This window comes from Panthera tigris, chromosome B2 (assembly GCF_018350195.1).
Source record: "Panthera tigris isolate Pti1 chromosome B2, P.tigris_Pti1_mat1.1, whole genome shotgun sequence".
NCBI lineage: Eukaryota > Metazoa > Chordata > Mammalia > Carnivora > Felidae > Panthera > Panthera tigris.
This window is the reverse complement of record NC_056664.1, coordinates 141,941,463-141,964,651: the sequence shown is the minus strand read 5'-3', so window position 1 is coordinate 141,964,651 and position 23,189 is coordinate 141,941,463. Positions and strand designations below refer to the sequence as shown.

The following is a 23,189-nucleotide window of genomic DNA, read 5'->3' as shown; positions in this document are numbered from 1 at the left end:
CTTTGGGTTTATTTACGTTCCCCCCCCCCCCCCGTCCGCTGTGGAGCGAACGATCTCACACCCCTACATCTGCCATTAGGACTCGAACCCTAAATCCGGCAAAGTCCTCCGCAAGGCAAGGGGACAGGCAGCGAGAAGGGAAGGGTCTTTACGACACAGGCGGCGGGGGACGCGCCCACCGGGTCCCCGCGCCCCTCGGGAGGCGCCCGGCGGGGTGGGCGTGGCGTGGTTGGGGGGCTCCGGGCGGCGTGGGCGGGAGGCGCCCCGGGGCGCGGGCAGCGGCCGCAGCCATCTTGCGCGCCGGGTGCGCCTCGCAGGTCCGGCGGGCGGGGCAGTTAGGGGCGCGGCCCCGGGACCCCGCCCCGCCGAGGACTCTCGGGAGCGCGGGCCGCGGGCTCACTTCGCCGACACACCGACAGCCGGGAGCGCAGCGGTCTCCTGCAGGCGCCGCGGGTGAGCCGGGAGCGCAGCCGAGGCCGGGGGGCGGAGGGCCGGGGCCGGGGGGTCCGCGCCCCACGGAGGGGATCGTGGCCCGGACTCGCCGGCAGGTGTGGCGGGGCCCGCCCGGCGGAGGGGGCGGGGGGCTTGCGCGGGAGCCCGGAGCCGGTGGTGCCCGGGAGGAGCCGGCGTGGTCCCCGGGCCGGTGGGGTCCCTCGTCCGGCCCTTGGCGCACGGTTCTCTCTTTCGGCCCAAGTAAGAGGCAGGTGAAGCCGAACCTTCCGGCGTGGCCGCCCCTGGTGCTCCAGACCTTCCTCTTTCGACTCTGTCCCCGGGGGTGCCCCACCCAAAGTGCCCGCGGAGCCCGGGCTGCGCGGGCGCGCGTCCTGTCCGCGCCCCTCCCGCCTCGCTCGGCCCGTGGCCCTCTGGCCGCTCCGGGGCGGGGACCATTTTTAAAAAAGTGTTTCTCAAAGGCTTGACGGTTGCGGTTTCAGCCCTGGGGCAAACGGTTGCTTCACAAAGTGAAACTTGCTGTCGGCTGCGTTCCCGCCTGGCTTCCTGGAAGTCCGAGAACTACCCCGGTGCACCCCCCCACCCCCACCCCGCCCCGCTTCCGCGTCCCCGAGCGGGACCCCGCGCCCCCTCCCCGCCGCGCACGTCCCCCGCCGGGGTCCCCCGCGCCCCCCTCCCCCGCGCGGCCCGGCCCCCCTCCCCGCAGGGCCCGCCCGGCCCGCCGTAATTGCAGGTTGGGCGGTGACTCACGCCGGCGCCCGCCCGGCCGGTTCTTAAGCAGCAGCGCGCGGGGCGGGCGCCGAGTGTCGGGCGCGGCGGCGGGAGGAGGCGGCGGCGGGCGGCTGCGCGCTCTGAAGGGCTCTCCTCTGCCTGCAGGTCGGGAGCGCGGTCTCAGCTGCTGCGGCAGAGTCGAGTTTCCAGGGGCTTGAGGAGAACCCGCCAGGAACCGAAGATGCCGAAACCAGTAAGTGACCCAGCGTCGGGGCGGGTCGGACGCTGCGGGCGTTCTCGCCGGGCGGCGCTGCCTGGGCGAGGTGCTGGGGCTCTTCTTTGTGCCACCGGGGTTCTCGTGCAAACGGCGAGACGGCCGGAGTGGGGAATTGTCTCCCCTCTTCGGGATTCCTTGGTCCTTTTGTGTGGAACTCTTGGGAAGTCCACTGTGCTGCCCCTCTTTCTACCGTCTTTTTGTTTGTGAACGCCCCCCTGCCCGCCCGGGTACTTTATGCTCTTTTGTAAAAGAAAGTTTGGTCTGCTTAAAAAAAAGAAAAAAGTGTATTCTAATGCAACTTGGGAGTTTTTTTTTAAAAAGAAAAGTCGGGTGGCTTCCGAAGGCACATCAACTCCGAGTCCCTTTAAGCACCGGAACCCAATTCACCCCAAGTCTGCCTTTGGTGCTTAAAGGGCGTCCAGCTTAGAAGACCCCGTCTTTCTGGCGGGCAGCTTCCTGCCAGGCCTGTGAAGTTGTGCTCTCTTAACCTGGGAATTTGCTGCTGGCAGCAGGATTCCTATCTCTGAAAGCGGTTTAGTAATGAACTTGAATTGCAGGTGGAGGAAGGTTCCCCTGCGCTCCTGGTCGTGCGCTCCTGGGCTACATCATGAACGTCAGCTGATTCTGGTGCCCGCACCTCTGTCCCCTGAATCTGATTAGGCCGCTATCAGGGTTAGATTGCTGGCCAGGCCTGGGGTGAATCACTTTCACTGAAGTTGTGGCAGCAAACAAGGCAGGTGCTTTGTGACCGGAGTTTCTTGGAAAGTTGTATAGATTTACCTGCTTTAACACAGGTGAACGGTGACCAGATGCTGCAGAGAGGCTTTAACTTTTTTTTTTTTTTAATGGTTTTAAATCATGATGAAGAAAATTTCTGGATTCATGAAAAATTGCAGTAAAAGATACATGTGGGATTTTTCTAGTTTTCCAAACAATTTGGTTCTGTAGTCGATGTTTATGTGCTTTTCCTACCATGAAGTCGTAGATTCTTAATAAAAGGAGCTCTTTATTAATAAAGTCTGTACTGTTAGGTTAAATAAATTACTATGTTAATATGCTATCAGAGTCAGAAGTCAATATAGTTTTGCCTGAATTACATGATTAAAATCATTCATGATGTAGAAATTTTTTTTCTACACAAATTTATTTTTTCTATTTAAAAAAATTTAGAGAGCACAAGTGGTGGGATGGGTGGGGGGTGGGGGAGAGAGAATCTCAAGCAGGCTCCAGGCTCAGTGCAGAGCTGAAGCAGGTTCCATCCCACGATCTGGGATCATGGCCTGAGCCAAAATCAAGAGTCAGGCTCAACCGAGTGACCCACTCAGGGGCCCCACAAAATTCTTTTCATTTCCACTTGCACATAACATCCAGGCCTTACAATGCCTGTGATATAAAAACTGACCTAAAAACACAACCTTACTCGGGGCACAGCCCCCATGCAGCCTTTTGAGCTGTGGTCAAGATATTACTGTAGGTATGGTTTTCTTTATTTCACTAAAAGAAAAGATGCAGAGTTCAGCTTTGAAGATCTCACTCTGAAAAACGTCAGTAAACCAGTTTCCTGTTACTGCTTTTTTTTCTCATTTCTCAAAGTGAACCGTAATTTCTTTTATTCTGTTTTTTTGTTGTTGTTGCAGTAAAATAATACATAATATGCAATTTGCTGTCTTAACCATTTTTTTCAGTGGCATTAAGTACATTCATCCATCTGTAGAACTTTTACATCTTTCGAAACTGAAACACTGTACCCATTAAACACTAACTCCCCATCCCCTCCTCCAGCCCCTGGCACCCACCCTTCACTTCCTTTTTCTATGACTTCGACTGCTCTGGGTCTCTAAGTGGAATCACACAGTATGTGTCTACTTGAGACTGGCTCATTTTAGTTTAATGACCTCAGGGTTCATCCATGTGGTAGTATGTATTAGAATTTCCTTCCTTTTTAAGGCTCTTTGTATTTCTTATGGCAGGCATATTTTAATTGTATGTGTAAATATAGAAACATCTGAGTAGTTGGGGTTTGAGGCTTCTTCCTGATCCTTTGAATTCAGTATTTTTGATTGATATCTAAACTGAGTAGACAACTTTATAAAAACAGTGTAAATGAAATATGTATTTGCTGCTTTCCCTCTTAATACTGCTTCTCGAATTACTACTTGCTAGAAAGATTGAGTGTTCTCTCTGGCAAGCATCTGTCCTGCAAGCTGTGTGTGCAAAGTGTGGGTGGGTGAGGCAGCTTGTCTTCAGGGAGCTTATAGTCTGGGACCTGAGCCCAGACACATGCAAATGCTAAAATAGAAGCTGGGTCACTCTGAGTGCCACCAAAGAGGGAAAGAGGCTTAAGTCAAGTGCAGCACAATTAAGAGGAAAATCATCCGATGGGGAAATGGGTGGACTTCATTGAGAACCCTTCAGCTGAGTCTTGCTCAAGGCCTGTGGGTAGGATTTGATCGGCCTGGGCACTCAGAAGGAGAGCTGTTGTCTGGTTTTACTTTTCCCACAACTGCTTTGGGGCTCTACTCATGTGTGACTTGTAGACAGACTTCCAGGGAGAATGATCTGAGGCCTAGAAGGCACTACGTACGCCCTCTGCTCAGCTGATATGTTTGGCCTTGTGGGTCCTTCTTAATTTGGAGAGAGCCGCGGTGGGGGGGGGGGGGGGTTGTGCCCAGGGAGCGGTCTCAGGAAGCAGTCTTTGTGCCTGTGGTTCAGCCACGGGTGACCTGTGGTATCCTTCCTCCTTACTCCTTACTTCTTACCACCATAGTTGCTCTCTTCATCATGATAGGAAGGAGGCATAGGGCAGTAGGAAGGAAAACCACAGCAGTCAAGCTTAGGAATGAAAAAGGTGTTGCATTTAAGGCTAAGCTCTCAGAATCTGTTTTCTGAGTTTAGCCGTGAGCTGTCTTAAGTGGTACTGGCAGATGCCGTAGATGTTCCTTTCTAAAGTTTTGATCTGGAAGTTTCTGATATAAAAGCAAATATTCTCTTCAGTAGGAAAACTGTGAAAACAGGTTCAAGATTCCGCCTTTTGCCAAAATTTGAAGATAATTTCTCAAATTGCCTTGTCTCTCTGGGAATATATTTTTTTCCCCTTGGGTAGATACCCAGTATGGAATAAGTCCTTGTTTCTTAGCTTGTTTCTGCAGGTTCATTGTCTATCAAATGGGACTGCCAGCGTCCTTAATTCATATTGTTTGCGAGACAATTAATGTCCACTAAATATTTCAACAGGCACGGGATTTACTGAATATACACTGATAACATTTTCCATCCCCTCCATCAATTGAGAAGCACACATGGGATATGTTTTGTGTATCCCTCCATCTTCAAAATGGGCAGATGGTGAATTAGCTAAGATTTTCCCATGTGGTGGTGGGAAGTGCCGGCTAGGATTAGTCATTTGTCATCATCACACTGTCTGTAAGGCACAATGAGTCTATTTGTACATTCATCCATTAGTTCAGTCATTTATGCGTTACTATGGTAGATGTTGAGGTTACCAAGATGAGCAGGCACAGAAATAGTCCTTGTCATCATGGATTTACAGTCTGTTGAGGGGAACAGACAACAATCCTAGAATAACTTGATTGTGTACCATGGCATGCATGTGGTGGTGGTGGTGGTTGGGGGGGGAGAGTTAATCGGGCAGGACAGGAAGGCACTCCCAAGAGGCAATGACTATTCTGAGCAATGTAAAGAATGCAGGGCCATTCACTAGGTGAAAGAGGGAGGCAAGGAGTGTACCAGGCAGAGGGAACCCACTTGTGCAAAGATCCTGTGGTAGAAAGGGGGGGGGGGGTAGGATGAGTTCAGGGTTCCAAATATGGACGAGTATAGCTAGGGAGAAAAACAGGCCAGCTGTGCCTAGCCTAGTAGGTCTTAAGAGGGCATTTTTTCAGGGCTTAACTCAGGGGGAAGCACTTATGGGTGTTGATTGGAAGGAAGTGACCTGATCAGATTGGCTTCTGAAAGGTCACTGCACCTGCAACATGAGAATCAGTAGGAGGTGAGAGGTGGAGACTGTAGACTGTTGGAACAGCCCAGGTGAGGGGTGGTAATAGGATCGACCAAGGCAGTGTGATGCAAGTGGAGAGAGGTGGGTGTTAGGGAGCTCCTTGGGAGGTATATGTGATAGGACTTAGTGATGGATTGGATGTGCAGGGGCAGAGGGCGGGTAGAAGGCCGACTTCTGGCTCCTGGCTTGCATAACTGGACGGATGGTAGTGCCATTCACTGAGATAAGGAACCTGGAAAAGGACTGGGTGTGGGAGGGAGAGTTGAGTTTGGTTTGTACTTGCTAATAAATTCGTGACTGTAAATGATGAAAGGAGTCCCTTTGACTTCTCATTATTATAACCGCTACCTCCTGAAATACAATATAGATGTCAGTGTTTTTCTTAAGCTACAGTTTTTTAAGTCCACGTAAAGTAAAAGTAATCCACCGGCTTCTAATTTTTCTTCTGAGTGCGTGTACACATTACACATAAAGGTGAGGATTAATTTAGTGCCGTGTTCTCCGACTTTAGTATAGGTAATTATCTGGAGATCTGAAGATTCTGGAGTCTCTCACAGTTCTACTGAATCCCCATCTCTAGGGCCAGGTAGGATGTGCTTTCTAGTAAGCTCTCCAGATGGTTCTGAAGTGCCCCCAGATTTTGGGAATTGCTGATTTCATAAGAAAGGGACAGTTTTTACATAGTTCTCCCTTTGGAACCCCACCAGTGCGGTGAGGCCCTCTTGATACTGGTGGTTGTGTGTGAGCAGAGACCAGAGCCTGTGGTGTGTTTGGGGGGGGGGGGGGAACGGCAGCAAAATCCAGTGTGATTCCAGAGCACCCATTCAGGCAGATGTTCTTGTAGGGAACATCTGTGTAGGAGTGGATACACAATCACCTTCTTAAAGTTCCAGCTTAAATGCCTTGGGTGCCATCATTGGTATTTGGAATGCGGCTGGGGTGGGGATAAAGGAGATAGCTGGATGGTTATCAAACTCCAGAAAGACTAGCTAAGATGTCCAATTGAATCTCTCTGATTTGAACTTCTCTCTGTGGGGGTTTGGTTGTGGAGCTTAATTTGGCCGCGACTGGTGCGCTGTCTCAAATTTTGGCTGTCTTTGTTTTTAAAGGGGAAGAAAAGCCAGCCGTTTTCCATTAAATGGCAGGGAAGAAAGAGATCCCATTCTTATGTTCCTCTGCTCTTCAGGCCTTCCACACTGGCCTCACTTAGTTACTGGTTTTTTGTTTTTTTTTTAATGTTTTATTTATTTTTGAGAGAGAGACAGGTAGTGCAAGCAGGCGAGGGTCAGAGAGCGAGGGAGACACAGAATCTGAAGCAGGCATTAGGCTCCAGGCTGCGAGCTGTCAGCACAGAGTCCGATGGTGCGGCTCAAACGCACAAACCCTGAGATCCCCACCTGAGCCGAAGTTGGATGCTCAACCGACTAAGCCACCCAGGTGCCCCTCCTTAGTTACTATTCTAAGTAGTAATGTGATTTCTAACAAAAATTTCATAAACTTACAAATACTTACAGGTTGGGTAAGGAAAACATTACTGTTCTTACTGAATTACCATAATTTCTTTATTTTACTTAAACTTCTGTTTAAGTGTCTTTGATAATTTGAAGATTCTTAGGATGATTCAATATATGCCTGCTTTCTTAAAGTATTTAGATGTTTTACCTGCAGTCTTAAGCAATAAAATTCAGTCTGCTTTCAGAATCACTGAATGCATATTTTATGCATTATATTTTATTTCATTTCAGTAGTAACTGCATTTGGGATTCCCCAGCTACTCCAATTAGTTTTTAGTTTAAGCACTAAATGTTTGGTTGCCACTGCTAATTACATGTGAGTATTTATTGAAGAGACCAGAAGGTTGCATTATTTTCCTTCTAAGAGACTTACCATCCGTGCCTGTGGACATAAGGAAGATCTTATTCTAGATGTCTTTTTAAAGTTTACTTATTTTGAGAGAGAGAGGGAGCACGAGTGGGGAGGGGCAGAGAGCAGGAGAGAGAGAGAATCCTAAGCAGCTCAGAGCCCTATGCAGGGTTTGAACTCAACAAACCTCTAGATCATGACCTGAGCTGAAGTCAGAGGCTCAGCCGACTGAACCACCCAGGCGCCCATAGACTTCTATAAATGTTTTTTTGTTGTTTTGTCTTTGGTTTTTTTTTGTTTTTTAAAATTTTTAACCTTTATTTATTTTTTTGAGACAGAGACAGAGCATGAATGGGGAAGGGTTAGAGAGAGGGAGACACAGAATCCGAAACAGGCTCCAGGCTCTGAGCTGTCGGCACAGAGCCCGACGCAGGGCTTGAACTCACAGACTATGAGATCATGACCTGAGCCGAAGTCGGACACTCAACCGACTGAGCCACCCAGGCGCCCCTGTTGTTTTGTTTTTTAAGACAACTATGCTATAATGTGAGTTGGAGCGTTATGGCTAAAAATGCTTAATATAGCTATTATACATATTTTTTCCAAGTAAAAATGCACAGCCATATAAAGAATAGTTTCATAATTAATTTGGTATTTTACTTGTACTTTGGCAAGCTTCTAGGAACCTCAATTTTGTCCTCTGTAAAATGGAAGTGAAGTTTTTACATGAAAAGAATGTTACATAAACAGACAAAGCTTCTATGAAATCCAAATAATTTTATCTCCAGGTGCTGTTTCTTGTGTACATTTTTTCCTGGAAACGAGCTTTACAAACTTTTCAGTGTAACAGGGAGCTAAAACTAAGGGTTTTAGTTTCCAAGTTGCTATTAACCAGGTAAAGTCTGTCACTAGGCCTTCTAAGAAAAACAGCGATGTGAAGTTTTTGGGTTGTGTAGTAAAAGGGAACATTCTTTCTCATCCTCTTGTAGTTGTGCAAATTCCCTGGGAGGTCATATGGGCTCCTTCCTTACCCCATTGAAGGCCTGTTGTATGCCATTACATTCTGAGTGCCAGAACTATGAAAAGAAATTAGATTGTTGCCTTTAAGGGATTCTCAGTCTAATAGGGGAGTCCAATATGTAAACAAAGAATTATAGTGCAGCGTAGTATGATAATAGAGACACCTACAGAAGAAGAGGAAGTGTGCCCTGGAGAGCTAGGGAAAGCCTCTCAGCTGGTGAGATGCTGGGGGTGGGTGTTGAGGGATGCCTAGGAGCTCACCAGTACACAGGAGCAGAAGTGAATTTAAGGCAGCAGCACTGGTCAGTTCTATTTTCCTTCGATTGTGAGTCACTTTTCATTCTCTAAGCTGTTTTTAATACCGATAGGTAAATGGTAATACGGTTCAAAGAACGGGGAAGGCTGCATTAACATAGTAATTACCTTTTTAATCTAATGTATTTGAGAAAACCTTAAAAGCAGAATGAAAATTTCCTGACCCTGACCCAACTTTTATTGTCAGCAGAAAGGAACAAATACCACCGAGGATCAAACTATAATAGCCAAGCATAGTAGATTTTGCTTACCTTTTTGTTAACTATGAAGACACTTTCCACGTCCTATTTTTTTTTCTATTTTTGCCTGAAAGCCAGTTTTAAGCTTTCTATATCAAAATCATCGTGTCAGATATTGTCACAAATAATTGCTTTTACTTTAGGTGGAATAGTAGGCCAAGGCCAAATCTGGCTGTGACGGTTTTGGTAGGGGATACCAGCTAGGAATGGTTTTTACATTTTTATTTTTTTTTATTTTTTATTTTATTTATTTATTTTTTTTAAGTTTATTTATTTTTGAGACAGAGAGAGACAGAGCATGAACGGGAGAGGGTCAGAGAGAGAGAGAGACACAGAATTGGAAGCAGGCTCCAGGCTCTGAGCCATCAGCCCAGAGCCCGACGCGGGGCTCGAACTCACGGACCGCAAGATCATGACCTGAGCCGAAGTCGGACGCTTAACCGACTGAGCCACCCAGGCGCCCCGGTTTTTACATTTTTAAAGGGTTATTTAAAACAAAAGAACAGCAATCTGCACCAGATACCAAAATGGCCCGCAAAGCGTAAAATACTTATCTGACCCTTCACGGAGAGATTTCACCAACCCCTGCTTTCGGATAAAAAGAATTACTGTTAAATATGTTATCCTTGTATATATTTTATGACTAAGCTAATATTTTGAAGCAGACCCACACCAATTATTCCAGTTTTTAAAAATTTCTTCTCAGAGAGCAAATAATCTGTTTTCTTAGCCAGTATTAGGTGTATCACAGGCTCTGTGCCTGGACAGGTATTGGGAAAGCTGTCATCACCTAGAAGCAGGCATGGTTGGTGTTGAGGTGATACTTTAAACAAGGCTGGTCCCCCAGCAGGTCTTTTGTTCTATGGAGAAAGTGCTAGTATTTTGTGTCACACTTGCTAAGCCATTGTATAATGACAGATTTCTGGCGTACACTAAAAGAACACAATTTGTATCTGATATTTGAGTCGAAAGCAGAATATTATATAAATGAGTTTTTTTTTTTTATCACTGACAGTTTGAAATTAACTTTTGAAATTACTATCGCCTATGTGAATTTCTGACTATAGAAGGTTTTATAATTCAATCCCTAATTTAGACCACTCTAAAATAGAACCTTCTCACTGTCCACCCTTTAGCCCACTTTATTTTACTTAATAGAACTTAGTTCTATCTATAACAATGTTAGATACTTGGGGTGGGGGGTGTTTTTTATTTTTTGTGTTTTTTCTTTCCTGGCCACGAAGCAAGATGCAAAGTGGCTGAAAAAAAAAAAAAAAAGGCATTGTTACCTGCTTCAAGAACAAACTTTAAATTCCTACTTTATTGGCTGACCGACTAGATAAACATGCCTGCCTCTGACAGGGTGTTCTGTGGTGAGCTTGTCAACCTCCCTGTGCCCTGCCCCCTCACCTGTGAGACACTATCCAGGGACCTACCTCCCAGGTTCTGATGAGGCAGGACAGGAGAGCCTAGCACCGGAAGCTTCTGGCCCCGTGCCTGGCACCTGGGCACCGTCTCTTCTCACCATAGAGAACGGAGTAAATGGCAGAGGAACTCTACTTTACTAAATTCTAATCTGATTAAAAGCTTTTGTAACTCATGATGGGCATTCTTTTTCTGACTTAGCCTAATAATGCAATATATTTTCCTTTTGCTACAATGAACATCACCCCCCTGCCCCCTTCTGTAACCTCCACTTGTTCATTAACAAGTAGAGCACCTACTATGTGCCAGGTTCTTAGCTCCTAGGGATACACTGATGAACAAAAAGGGGAAAATCCCTGCTTCCTGGGGCACCTGGGTGGCTCAGTCATTGAAGCCTCTGACTTTGGCTCAGGTCATGATCTCATGGTTGCCTGGATTCAGGCCCCACGTTGGGATCTGTGCTGTCAGCAGAGCCCGATTTGGATCCTCTGCCCCTTCTTTGCCCCACCCCCTCTCGTGCGGGCTCTTAAAAACATTAAGAAAATCCCTGCTTCCAAACCTCTAACATAAAGTCAGGGAGTGATAGCAGCACTGCTGTTTGTTGGTTTTCATCCAGGCTTTGCTGAGAGGCAGAGGTGCTTTTCTTCTCTCACTGACTCTTTGTTGGGTGACCAGTTAAAACGACTGGGCAGAGTGTGGTTTGTTTTTGTCTGTTTTGTTGTTGTTTGGTAAATCACTCTTGCATTGGGCAGTGAGCCAAGATACTTGTCTAAGAACTTGTTTTCAAGTAGGTTTGATGATAAGCATGTCATCATTTGCCATGCCCTTGTAGATTCTTCCATCATTTCTCAGGCATTGAGGTTCAGGGAAAATTAATTCTTTTTGAATAATTGGACTTTTGCACCATTACTGCATCCATAGGTTTCTTGTAAAATATGTCTTAGAGGGAGAGCCAGCCATGGTTATTAAAGAGAAAATTGAACCACAGATCGCTTGGTAAAAGCTTAGAACATAAATATTACTTTGGAACCACCTCTTTATGAAAATACGTTATGTATATTAGTGTAGTGTTCTTGTTAAGGTGTTTCATTGCCTTGGTTAAATAATTACGGATGTTGCTTCTTCTTGTTCAAGTATCTGCTTACATAAGTGGGACTTAGATGGGGAGATAGGGTGGGGAAAACTGGATGTTTGTTAAGAAACTGGCCAAACAGGGCAGCTTGGAAATACAGTATGATGACAAGGCTGCAGAGTGCATGACACAATTCGAGGAATTCAACTGTAAAAAGTTTTTGAGACAATGGATAATTGAATATTAACTGAATTTTAAATATTAAGGAATAGTTTTGAATTATGTTGGAAGTGATAGTGGTCTGGTGGGTAACACATATACACACATGTATGTACTCAGAGTCCTTTAGAGCTACATACTGAAGCTTTTACGATTGAAATGATCCTGTGGCAGCCTAAAAAATGCCAGAAAAAAAAAATTTATCTTAAACTGGAAGAATATTTGAATCGAGAATGTTAGAAAGTTAATGGCATCCAGCTGGGTGACAGTACATGAGGGGAGGGGGGAGTCCTTGTACTGTTCTATTTTTGTGAATGTTTCAGATTTTCCAAAGTAAAGTTTGTTTTTTAAAAGCACATAGGGGTGAAAGGGAAAGATGCTGTCACTTTTACAAACCCGCCAAACGCTGGAGTGGTTGGAGGGCAAGCAGGAAGGGACGTCTCTGCCCTGGGATCTGGAGTCCCAGGCGGGTCCTGCTGAGCGGCTCTCCACAGACCCCCAAGTGGATGCGGTTTCTTGGGAGACCTTGGGTGTTCTGATCAGATGAGTGACTGACCTAACCCCATCTGGACCCTCTCACCTCCCACATACATATTTTATTCAAGGGGGACCTCCAGTCAACATTGCAGTTGATTTGAAAACACACAGAAGTGTTTGTTCCCAGCTAGTTCCAGTTACTCTGTATTCCCACAATCTTGGGGGTGGGGGTGGGGGTGGGGGTGGGTTGTGCTGTGTTCTGAGCCCTGGCTGGAAATAGGTCATTGTCTCAATGGCAGCATTTGCGCAGCTGAAAATTGGAAGTGAGCGTAAAGCGTGGGGCATTCCGGGGCAGGGTTTTGGAGCACTGGGACCATGGGTAGGGGTAGGGGCGGGACGAAGCAGCACAGACCTCCCCCGCCCCCTTCCCCTCCACTAGTTATGTGCATAGATGTAATCCATCCTGGACCTGACAGACCAGATTGTGACCAAGTATAAATTGAAGGCTTTTGTTTTTGTTTTTCCCCGACACTTAGTGTAATTTCAGAAACGCTGGGCCGTTTAAAGTAAGTTTGGTTGAAATGTGCTTATGCAGGCAAATTTTGTAAGGTTTCTGATTTCATATGGAGTTTTAAAAAAGCTAATGGGGTCTTGCTCTCTGTTTTTGAAGATGTCAAAAGTAAGGGCTTCTTGGTCAAGTTCAAATGTATTTTGCCTAAGCTTCTTACAAGGGAAATGTTCTGTACCCCAAAATATTACAGCATATGTGGTTTTAACACTTTTTATTTTTGAAATACTCTTTACACCCAGCATGGGGCTTGAACTCACAAACTCAAGATCAAGAGTTGCATGCTTAACCGGCTGAGCCATCCAGACACCCCTACTGCACATGGGATCTTTAAGCAGGGGCAAAGATTTGTCAAAGAAATGGCACAAGATTTAAGTACAATTTATCTTTTATGTCCTTGCCTAAAACAACAGGTTAGTGAAAAGAATTCTGCTTGGATACTTCTATTTTTTCATAGGCTTCCCCCCACATCACCCCCCCTCCCCAGTAGGTTAGATAGGAGAAACCCTTCAGAGACTTGTAACTTTACAGAGAAAACATTCCAGGTGGGTAGTGAAGTTTAATCTATAGGCCTTTAATTTCCTGTATTTTATGAGCCTAGACTTAAAAATCATTGCAGCAAGTGATGGCCATCCTGGCCCTGTCCCTTTTCTTCTTTTATGGGATCCTCAGTTTGTGGATATAATTAACCTCCCTTTTCAGTGGACTAAATTGATGCTGAAGTATGTATGACACATCTAGCAAAACTGAAATCACGTGTTACAGAATCAAGACTTCACAAGCTTATTAGGTAAAGAGAAAGTGACCTTTGAGTGGGGAGAAAAGGATGTAGACAACATCTGTGTTTCTGGAAAGAAAGAGTTTCTTTTGTGGAACGTGACATTCTTTGATCATTGCCTCCCCTTTCCTAGGTCAGGTGTCCAAGCATTGTAGCTAGTTTAGTGCCCATATTTAATCTACACACACAGTGTATGTCATTCCTACTTACAGACTCTCACAAAAAAGCTTCTTTAAAACGCACAGCTGTGGGGCGCCTGGGTGGCTCGGTCGGTTAAGCGTCCGACTTCGGCTCAGGTCATGATCTCGCGGTCCGTGAGTTCGAGCCCCGAGTCGGGCTCTGTGCTGACGGCTCAGAGCCTGGAGCCCATTTCGGATTCTGTGTCTCCCTCTCTCTCTGCCCCTCCCCCGTTCATGCTCTGTCTCTCTCTGTCTCAAAAATAAATTTAAAATGCACAGCTAGTAGGCGTCAGGAAAATGGTTTTTATGTGCCCTCAAGCTGATAAGAAAATGTCCACCAGTATTCCTCTGCAGCACAGGTCATTGGAACTTGGGTGAGAGGGACGATCCTTTCATTTTGTCAGATGTCTGGAAAGCAGTGTCTTCCTGCCTCTGTTTCCTCCTTCTAGAAGCGGTGCCTGAGCCCGTGAACAGAGGGGAGCACGCAATGTTCCCAGCTCAGTTTTCAAGTAGTGGGAACTGACCTTCTTTTTAGTGGGGCTGCTCAGAAAGTTCCCTTCTAGCTCTAAGGTTGTGATTTTCTCTGGTTATAATGAGTACAAACAAGACTGGTTTGTCTGCTTTTTGTATTGCAGCTCTGCTTGACAGGAAGTGGGTCTGGGGGCAGGAAGTGGCTTATTTTCAGAAGCAAAAGGAGCCATTTAGAAAGACTTGGGGTTTCGTTACGTGCTCTTGAAATTATGCGATGGTTGATCTGGGCTCTTCCTTTTTGTATATCTATAATTTTACATAATTTTATCCTGGAATTTGGAAATATAAACTTTTCAGAATTGAAAACGATTGAGTTATTGAAAGATACAACTTTAGCAATAACATTTAGAAGCCCTATAGATACAAATAAGTATTTTTAGTAGCTGATTATCAAGTTGAGGAAGTTGCATACACTTTTCTGGGCCTCAGTTTCCTCAGCCTTTCAAAGAAAGTAGTTGGACAAGGATAACTTTTCACCTCTCACCAAGCAGTACCCATTTAGAATCTCCCTACAAGATAGTTTTACCTTGTCACTACTTTTGTTGTTCCACTTACAATGTATGCATTTATGTAACATAAAAATATGATACAAAATATGTGTAGAGATACCTGAAACATGAAAGTTCTTTGGAAATCCCAAGACCCAGCTGTGATGTTAACACTTGCCCTATTGTCCACTGCACGTTAAAAATTTGACTTTTCTAAAGTTAAGAAAGGAGGTAAAGGGTAGATAGTGTTAACTCTTATTATGATTAAGTTACCCTCAAAATTCCTTAAGTGATATCAAATTCTTAGCTAAAATGATGTTGGTGCCCACCTCATGGTGTCAAAACGCTCTTGGGGTAGGAGGCAGGGGCCTGGCACACCCACCCCTGTATTTCCATGGTCAAAAAAAATTTTTTAAGTGTTTACTTTTTAGAGAGTGTGCGCACACGTGCGCGCAGAGGGGGGTGGGGACAGAGGGTGTGAAATGGGCTCTGCGCTGACAGCAGAGAACCTGATGTGGGGCTCAAACTCGAGCCGTGAGATCATGATGTGAGCTGAAGTCAGACACTTAACCTGCTGAGCCACCCAGGCACCCCATCCAGGTTAAAATTTAAACTCCCATTCCCTAATACTAAGGACTGTGCTTAACCTGAACTGAGAAACTCTACTTACAGCTACTTGGTAGATAATGGAGTTGAGCTGGCTATTTGTCATTGAACTCTGTGATTGTGACCTTACTTTTCATTAGTAATTAGCACCTGGGCAGATGTTAACCGACCACTGCTTTTTTTTTTTACACCCCCACCTAGAAGGAATAGGAGGGGAGGGCACAGGATTGCTTTAATCCAGAAGGATAGTGGCCCATCCTGAGGCACTAGATTATGGCAGGTTAATTTGGTTTCTTGATAGATACTCCCTCCCTATGGGACATTCTCAGGCTCCCATGAGCTGTTAGCATCAGCTCACATGTAGCCAAGCTTGAATTGTCCAGGGGAAATGACTACCATCACCAGGAATGGAGTATCTGGAGCCCCGTGATGGGCACCATGAGACGGAGGACAGCCATCAGCAGCGTCGCCCAGTCCTTCTCTGTGACTTTCAGTGCTTCCTATTCTCGGGAATAGTGGGACCACCCGCCCATGGTTCCTGGGAAGGTTCCAGGAATTACTGAGAACCAAGGATCAGCACTTTGACCTCTGTAGAAGTGCTGTATATTGGTTATCAGAGCTGTCAACATGGACTCTTGGTCAGCCTTAACATTTGATGATTTTATTATTCCTGTTACGAGGCAATAAAAGACTGGAAAAGACCAGTATGTTGTCCTAGTTTTGTATAACTATTTGAAAACTATCAGAACATGAGTTTTATATCTATTCTGCCCTTCTGTCTTCAATGGTTTGTTGTGCTGCAGATAAAACGATGATGCATAGAAGAATTTTTACTGAATTCCCTGACCATTTTTGTTATAATCCAGCCTCTACATTTGCAAAGGTGGTTGACCGGTTCTCTTTGGCATCTGAAAATGTTCCTGCCCCAATCAACCAATTTGTTCACTGCTACTCAGTTTCTTTAATCTTGAAATAGAAGAACATATAAAATGATGTGATTGGGTATAATTTAAATGTAAGATACACAGGAGCTCATGGGGCGCCTGGGTGGCTCGGTCGGTTAAGCGTCCGACTTCGGCTCAGGTCATCCTCTCACGGTCCGTGGGTTCGAGCCCCGCGTCGGGCTCTGTGCTGACAGCTCAGAGCCTGGAGCCTGTTTCAGATTCTGTGTCTCCCTCTCTCTGTGACCCTCCCCCATTCATGCTCTGTCTCTCTCTGTCTCAAAAATAAATAAACGTTAAAAAAAAAAATTTAAAAAAAAAGATACACAGGAGCTCAAAAGAAAGGAAAGGCAGTATTGTGAGTCATTATCCATTGATTTGCAGGTTTGCTGTTAGTGTTATTTAATTAGTAAAATGTATTTATACTGCTTTTTCCATCTTCTCTGAAGGTCTGGTGTTAAGAGCTAGCACAAAACGTGTATCTCTGGAATTTTAAACTTTGAGCCCAGCCTGCTTTGGGCGTGTGGTGACATGTGGCTCTGCTGGTGGTGGGAAATTTCAGGAGGGACTGCTGCCTCCCCAGCTCTGACCGACTGTGGTGCTGGTGTCGGGTCATTATGGACTTGGCTCTGTTTGATGCACAATCGTATTTTAAGGACCACATTTCTATTTTACTTGTCTTCTCTCTGTACATCAGTGTTGTGCTATTGTGGTAAATACCTCCCCATAGCAACGTACCGGTTTTTCTTTTGGCCTCTCTGTCCTTAAAAGAATGGTATATGACAGCAGGGTGGTTTCTGGACTGGCTTTCTTCAATAAAAGCCGGGCTCATCTAATTATATGCTTATTAGAAACTATAACAATGTAGAATATGGTCACTGGATTTTCAGTGGCAACTACTTCTCTATAATTTTGTTGTTATATAAACAGTGTTACTGGGAGCGGTGATGTCCATTTGAAACAAACATTTTATATCCTAGGTAGAAAAAAGTTATCTTTTAAGTAGTAGTCATTACCATGATCCCCTAAAAAGGGCTGATGATATAGAGGGAGAAAAGCTAAAAAATCTACTTGCCTTTGGGGCTTGGCTGAATTCATGCGTCAGCATTTCTACGCTAAGCTGATTAAGGTTTGCTAAGTTAACAGTGAAGTTTACGGAGCTTGGTCATTTGTTAGCGTTTGTGAAAAATGACCACTGTGTGTCATAGCTAATGTTAGGATTATTTATTGAGTTGGAGTATTGCTCATAAGGACTTGATCTTTATCTCAAAGGTCAGGATCCAGAGAGATGACCAAAATAGGGCGTCCATCTGTTGGGATATGGAGTATGCGGGATGGGAGAGCATAGGTCTGTAACTGTTTTTAGTTCTAATGAATGAAAATTTAGTGAAGATATTTTTACGTAGTGGATTATAAATAACAGCAATAAATGCATTAATTTGGCCAAGAGGTGTTGTGGCTTCTTGTATGTTCGGGATAGTAACCTCTTGCCCTGAGAGCAGTGGCTGGTCTGGGGTGGCTCACCTGTGAGTTTGGTAGAGCGGTGTCGACTTATGGGCTCCATCCCAACTTACTGAGTCAGACTCTCTGGGCCCGGGGCCCGGAAAGCTGTGTCAACAAGCTCCTCAGGTGAGTCTTTTGCGTGTGCAGGTTTGTGGAGCACTGAGGACCCAAGGAGTAGCTTATAAGGTGCAGCTGGCTGTATTTCTTAAACGATTACCAAGGGACACCAGATTTCCTACAACATGTCTGATGTGGCCACGTCCTTTGGGCAGCAGTGGACAGAGCTCTGGAGGTGTTTGTGTTAAGTAGCTGTAGCATGCCCGGCACCATCGGAGCTCAGTGTCGAACAGAAGACTCGGCCTCCTGCCTAAAAGTTAGAGCAGGAACACGATTTCCTTGGGAGAACCCTGAACAAGAGCCTGGGTTCTCCCCTCCTCTCCTTGGTGGTGAACGCCCAGTTGTCTTCCCTCATGTGTAAGGGGAAGGAGTTGACTAGAATTCACGATGCTAGAAATACTGCTGACTTCAGAGAAGTGTGGGAACGTAGGATTCAGAGTGTCTTCTACTGTGTTCACATCAGTTTGGCAGCTTGGACCGTCTTCCTGTGAGCACATAGAATATTTTCATTTACAACTTACAGCAGTAAACTTAAATTGAATTTTAGTTTTTAAAAATTCATTTTTCTGAGTTGCTGGGCTGGCTCAGTCGGCGGAGCACGTGACTCTTGATCTCAGGGTTGTGGTTTCAAGCCCCACATCCGGTGTAGAGATTACTTAAAAATAAAATCTTTTGAATAAGTACATACATAAAAATTCATTTTTCTTTCGTCTTTATTTTCCCCTAAAGATTTTTTATTCTTATCATTTTGAATGCCAAACTGACAGTAGTTAGTATAGTTCATATTTGCAATCACTAAAGCAACATGGAGCTAGTTAATAAGATACTCAACCCAAATGTCCCAAATGGTGAATGGATGGACAGCAGTGATGTATCCATACACTGGAATGTTCCTTGGAGATAAAGAGGGAAGCCCCAGTACAGGCTACATCATGGATGAACCTCGAAAACATTACACTGAGTGATGGAAGGCAGAGTGTTTATACGCCCTGTTGAGAACAGGGAAATCTATGGAGACAAAAAGAAGATGAGTGTTTCTCAGGGCTGGGGAGGCAGGGGTGACTGCTAATGGGCACCAGGCTTCTTTAAAGGGAATGAGATGCTCTAAAATTAGATAGTGGTGCTGGTTGCATAACTCTGCTGAAAACCACTGAATTGCATGTTTTAGATGGGCGAATTGTGTGTAAGTTATATTTCAACAAAGCTGTTATTAAAAAAGAACACATAATGACTCAACATGAAAATCAAAATACAATAGTCTCTAATTATTGAATTACATGAACCAAAATAGCATCTCAGAAAACTGTTATAAATCATTTATTATCTGTTGTGAGAATTTTTCCTTGTTCCACTTCCCTGCTTCCCCCATTTGTGGGAGAAAGTTTACTGTATCTACTTCCTATCGGAGCATTTCTAAGTATTTGAAAGGTCTTATCCAAATATTTGAAAGCTGTTAGAAGTTGCTGAAGTGGCACCTTCAGAAGAAGGCTGGAATGTTGGAAAACAGCACTGACATTTTTAAGTGATTATGAAAGGTCAAGCTCTCGATGTAATCTTGGTGGCGCTTGGATGGTTCTACTGAGGCTATTTTTTGAGTAAATGCAGGTGTGATAGTATAGGGATTAATCTGGTACCACTGAATCCACTGCCTGAAATTCAAACATTCAACTGTTACGGTTTGTATTTCGCTTTGTATTTTAAATGGTTTTCCTGCTTAAGTAGGTAGAAAATCACTGCCAACTTTCTTCCCCCACCCGCCGACTAGAATGAAGTCTGACTGCCTTGCCCAAGAGGACAAACGAGTGCTTGCCTGTAAAGACTGTAGAGGAATTGATTGATCTTGAATGTTTCCTTCTTGGTCTTTAGTGCACTATGAATTTATTCTGTAAAAAGTGTGATTAGAGAGGTAATTTTTTTTTTTTTAAGAGAGGTAATCTTAAACCAAATTCATTGTATTTCAGAAGGAAATGGGCACTTCCCAAAGGAAACATTGCGGTACTAGATTTATTTACCAAAACAAGGGAAAGAACTGGCAGATAATATGACAGCCATATGTGGGTTAGAAGTAAAATACAATATTTCGTTGTCAATATCATTTTTATGCCTCTCAGACTCTTAGAAGGCATTTTAGATACCATTTTGATCAAATAAACTGGGAAGACTTAGAAACCATGTTTTCCAGAGTACATTCTGAAACATACCAGTCCTTTGGGATATTCCGTGGAAGAAACTTCTGTAGGTAGAACATTCCTGGGGAACTTTGACTAGGACACTGTCCTGGGGTTTTGCACCAAAGATATTAACACAACAAAGACACTCAAGCCTTTCCATTAAAGAAAGAAAAAGAAAACAGAAACCACCTTAACATATGTGATCTCCAGATAGCCCCCCCATTTGTATCACCTCTTTGTCTCCCTATGAAGGTCAGATAATGTTCTACAGAACTGCACCGCCCCTGACTTGGGTGGTGTCAGAAGCCGTTCAGATAGTTTTTTAAGTTCCAGAATGTTACAGTTGGGAGATCCCTCGTAGATAAAACGTTTCCAGTCACAGGACTTCATATTACAAATGAGGGGAAGGGGCTTTCTTCAGGATGTGGACCACTGGGCAGGGATTGGCCGGGATGCCTAGGGAAGCGGGTCTTGGCCCCCTACCTGCTGTCAGGCCTGTGCTTGTGGTTTCTCAGCTTTCTGGGGGAGTGAGCAAAGGGAACAATGGATTTCTTTCTTTTTTTTTTTTTTTTTAAGTTTATTTATTATTCTGAGAGAGCAGGTGGGGAGGGGCAGAGAGAGAGAAGCCCAAGCAGGCTGTGTCAGACTTGGGGCTCAAACTCCTGAACCATGAAATCATGACGCAAGACAGAATCAAGAATCAGACGTTTTGACTGAGCTACCCAGGTGCCCCAATTTATTTTTGTTTTAATAGGGTAAATTGTTAATTGAGTTTATTTTTTTAAAAAAATTTGTGGTTTAACACACTTACATTCTCCTCTTGGAAAAAGAGGTCAGTTGCATCAGAGCAATAAAACATGTACTACTCTGTGTCCAGCCAGAGAGTTGCATTTTCCTTCCTGGAAATGTGAAATCAGGTATGAGCTTTCCTTTTGCCCATGAAAACCATCTCCTGGCCAGCTTTTAGTAGCGTCACAGTTGGCTATTTTTCTCTCATCAATCTTTCTGGTCCGTCCACACAGCTTTCCTAAGAAGAAGTCAACCCACCTGTTTTCACAGCTCCAGCCTTCATTGCACTCCTGCACCTCCCTGATGCTGTTGGACTTCAGACCTAGCATTTCTGAGGCGGAAGGGACCTCGGGACTTCTAGTCCAAAACTTCAGCTTGCAGACAAAGCGGGGTGTGAGGCCCAGTGGGAGGAAGTTCTCAGGCTACAACACCAGCTCTCAAACCCGGGCCCCCTGGCTGCTGTTCTCTTGCCCGTGTTTCAGTGATCCCCGAATTCAGCTGGTTTTCTTGGGCCGAGGCTGAGAAACTCAGGCTGCACTGGGGATTCTGATAGTTGGACCCATTTGGAAATAACTGTGAATGGGTGCTACTTGAGACCCATCTCTATCGATCATGTTGTAAGTGACAGAAGGGCGAGAGAAGTCTGACTCCTCTGTCTGCAGTGCCCATGGCACCCAGTAGGCACCCAGGCACCCAGGCACCCAATGAGCGAGCCTCCAGGGCATGCCATGTGCCCACTAGCTGGGGTGGGTTGCCAACAGTGAAATAAAACCACTATGGTTCATTGGCATGTAGTGTCACAGTTTTGAGCTGAGCTAATCCGTAAGAGCAGCAAATAGAATTTTTTTAGAGTAGATTATGAGGCAGAGGGAGGACAGAGACAGCATTACAGTTAGGTTTTCATTAACTTCATTAACTAAGGCAAAGATAGGTCTATGTGTTAAATTCCCTATCAGATAACCTATTCGTTATCTAGTCAAGAGGCGTGGCTCATACACCTGTGAAACAGCAGTCATTTCATAAAAACTAAACATGCATGGCATTTTGCTTAGATTTAGAGAACTTTTACTGGCCAGATTTGTTCTTGTTTTAGAAATAAAACTTTTCATTCCTATTTTTGTTTTTATAGCCTTTGTCTCTTTCAAATACAGACCTGCGGCATATACTAACATTCTAGTAATCAAAAACTCGCCTGTCTTACTGAAATGAGAACACAAGTTCCCCACTAAGCTAGGCTGCTGGGGCAAAAAGAAGAAAGATTTTTCTGCTAAATATGGCCAGTGTGGAAAATCTGCATTATACTCATTAGAGCCTCATTTTTTTGGATGTGTTCGGGCATCTTCATTAACATGTTTTCTTGACTTGTGTCTAAGCAAGTCCTCTTACTCTAAAATTTATGACATGGCATAGAGCAGCAGAAAGACCTCATTATTTTTAATCTGTGGAGTTTAAAATGCTTTTGCTAACTTAACTCCATTATCTAAAGTTATTTATGAATTCCCATTATACGTAGTGGGGTATGGTTAAGTCTAGTTCCTTCTATGTTGTAACATTTTAGAACTCTCAGTATGGCTTTGTTTCTTCGTTTCAGTTGGAGTAGCACGGGGAGGGAGACCTGAATTGTTGAGCTGCCATCTACACCGTCCACGGCATGGGGCATGTGTGTGTCTGTGTGCACGTGAGGGGGAACTCGAGCAAAACTCAACTTGAATCACTGTCATCACCCCTAAACAGAGCAGAATGTTTAAAAGGCTTTCAGTATTGTGTCAAGCCTGAGAGAATCCCTGCCTTTTGGGGTTAGACTTTCAGTGACTGACTGCATGCTGTCTATACACACGTATCGCACACATTACTATGGGATTTTGCTGCCTTCAGCAGATGTTGCCTTTGATAAGAAAAACTTAACCTGGGGTAATTACCAGGACAATAAAAGTTGCAAACCGTGCATTCTTTCCCCCGACGTTTGCACACGGTTTGGGTTTGTGTGATGGTATGTTTTAAGCCTGTGGACCTCTGGCTTTTTTTGTGGAACCATGCTCACATTGATCATGCAGGACCACACAAGCCCACTTTATTTCTGTGGCACCGTTGCAGTTACGAGCATCAGCTTCCATCCCAGTACTGAAAAGAATTGCTTACCGTGGAAACTCAAGACAAAGAGAATTAAAAAGGAGAGTTGGGATTCAGACATGTTTCCTTAATTGCTAAAGTCTGATTTCTTTTAAAGGTACTGGATAAGTGGATCAAAATATGTATATAAATGGTCTTGTCATCTGAGTAAGTGCTTCATTTTAAACTTGGATACAAGTTTGTGCCATATTTCAGTATTTCATTATTAAAGATCTATAAAATTGAAAATAATCTTAACAGGCTTTGTAAACCCGGAGCTCTATATCCTGCTTCTGATGAAGACAGCGCCTCTCTGTGGCCCT

At 44.7% G+C, this 23,189-nt stretch overlaps 1 protein-coding gene across 1 annotated transcript in view; it reads left to right on the top strand.

Annotated features, from left to right (window-relative positions):
* Positions 1 to 306: 306 nt before the first annotated feature.
* The window catches only part of EZR (ezrin), a 50,981-nt gene continuing 28,098 nt past the window's right edge, over positions 307 to 23,189 (top strand). The window contains exons 1-2 of the mRNA XM_042987445.1: positions 307 to 453; positions 1,327 to 1,414. Coding sequence (XP_042843379.1) covers positions 1,403 to 1,414 — 12 coding nt within the window. The 5' untranslated portion in view covers positions 307 to 453; positions 1,327 to 1,402. The remainder of the gene's footprint in view (positions 454 to 1,326; positions 1,415 to 23,189) is intronic.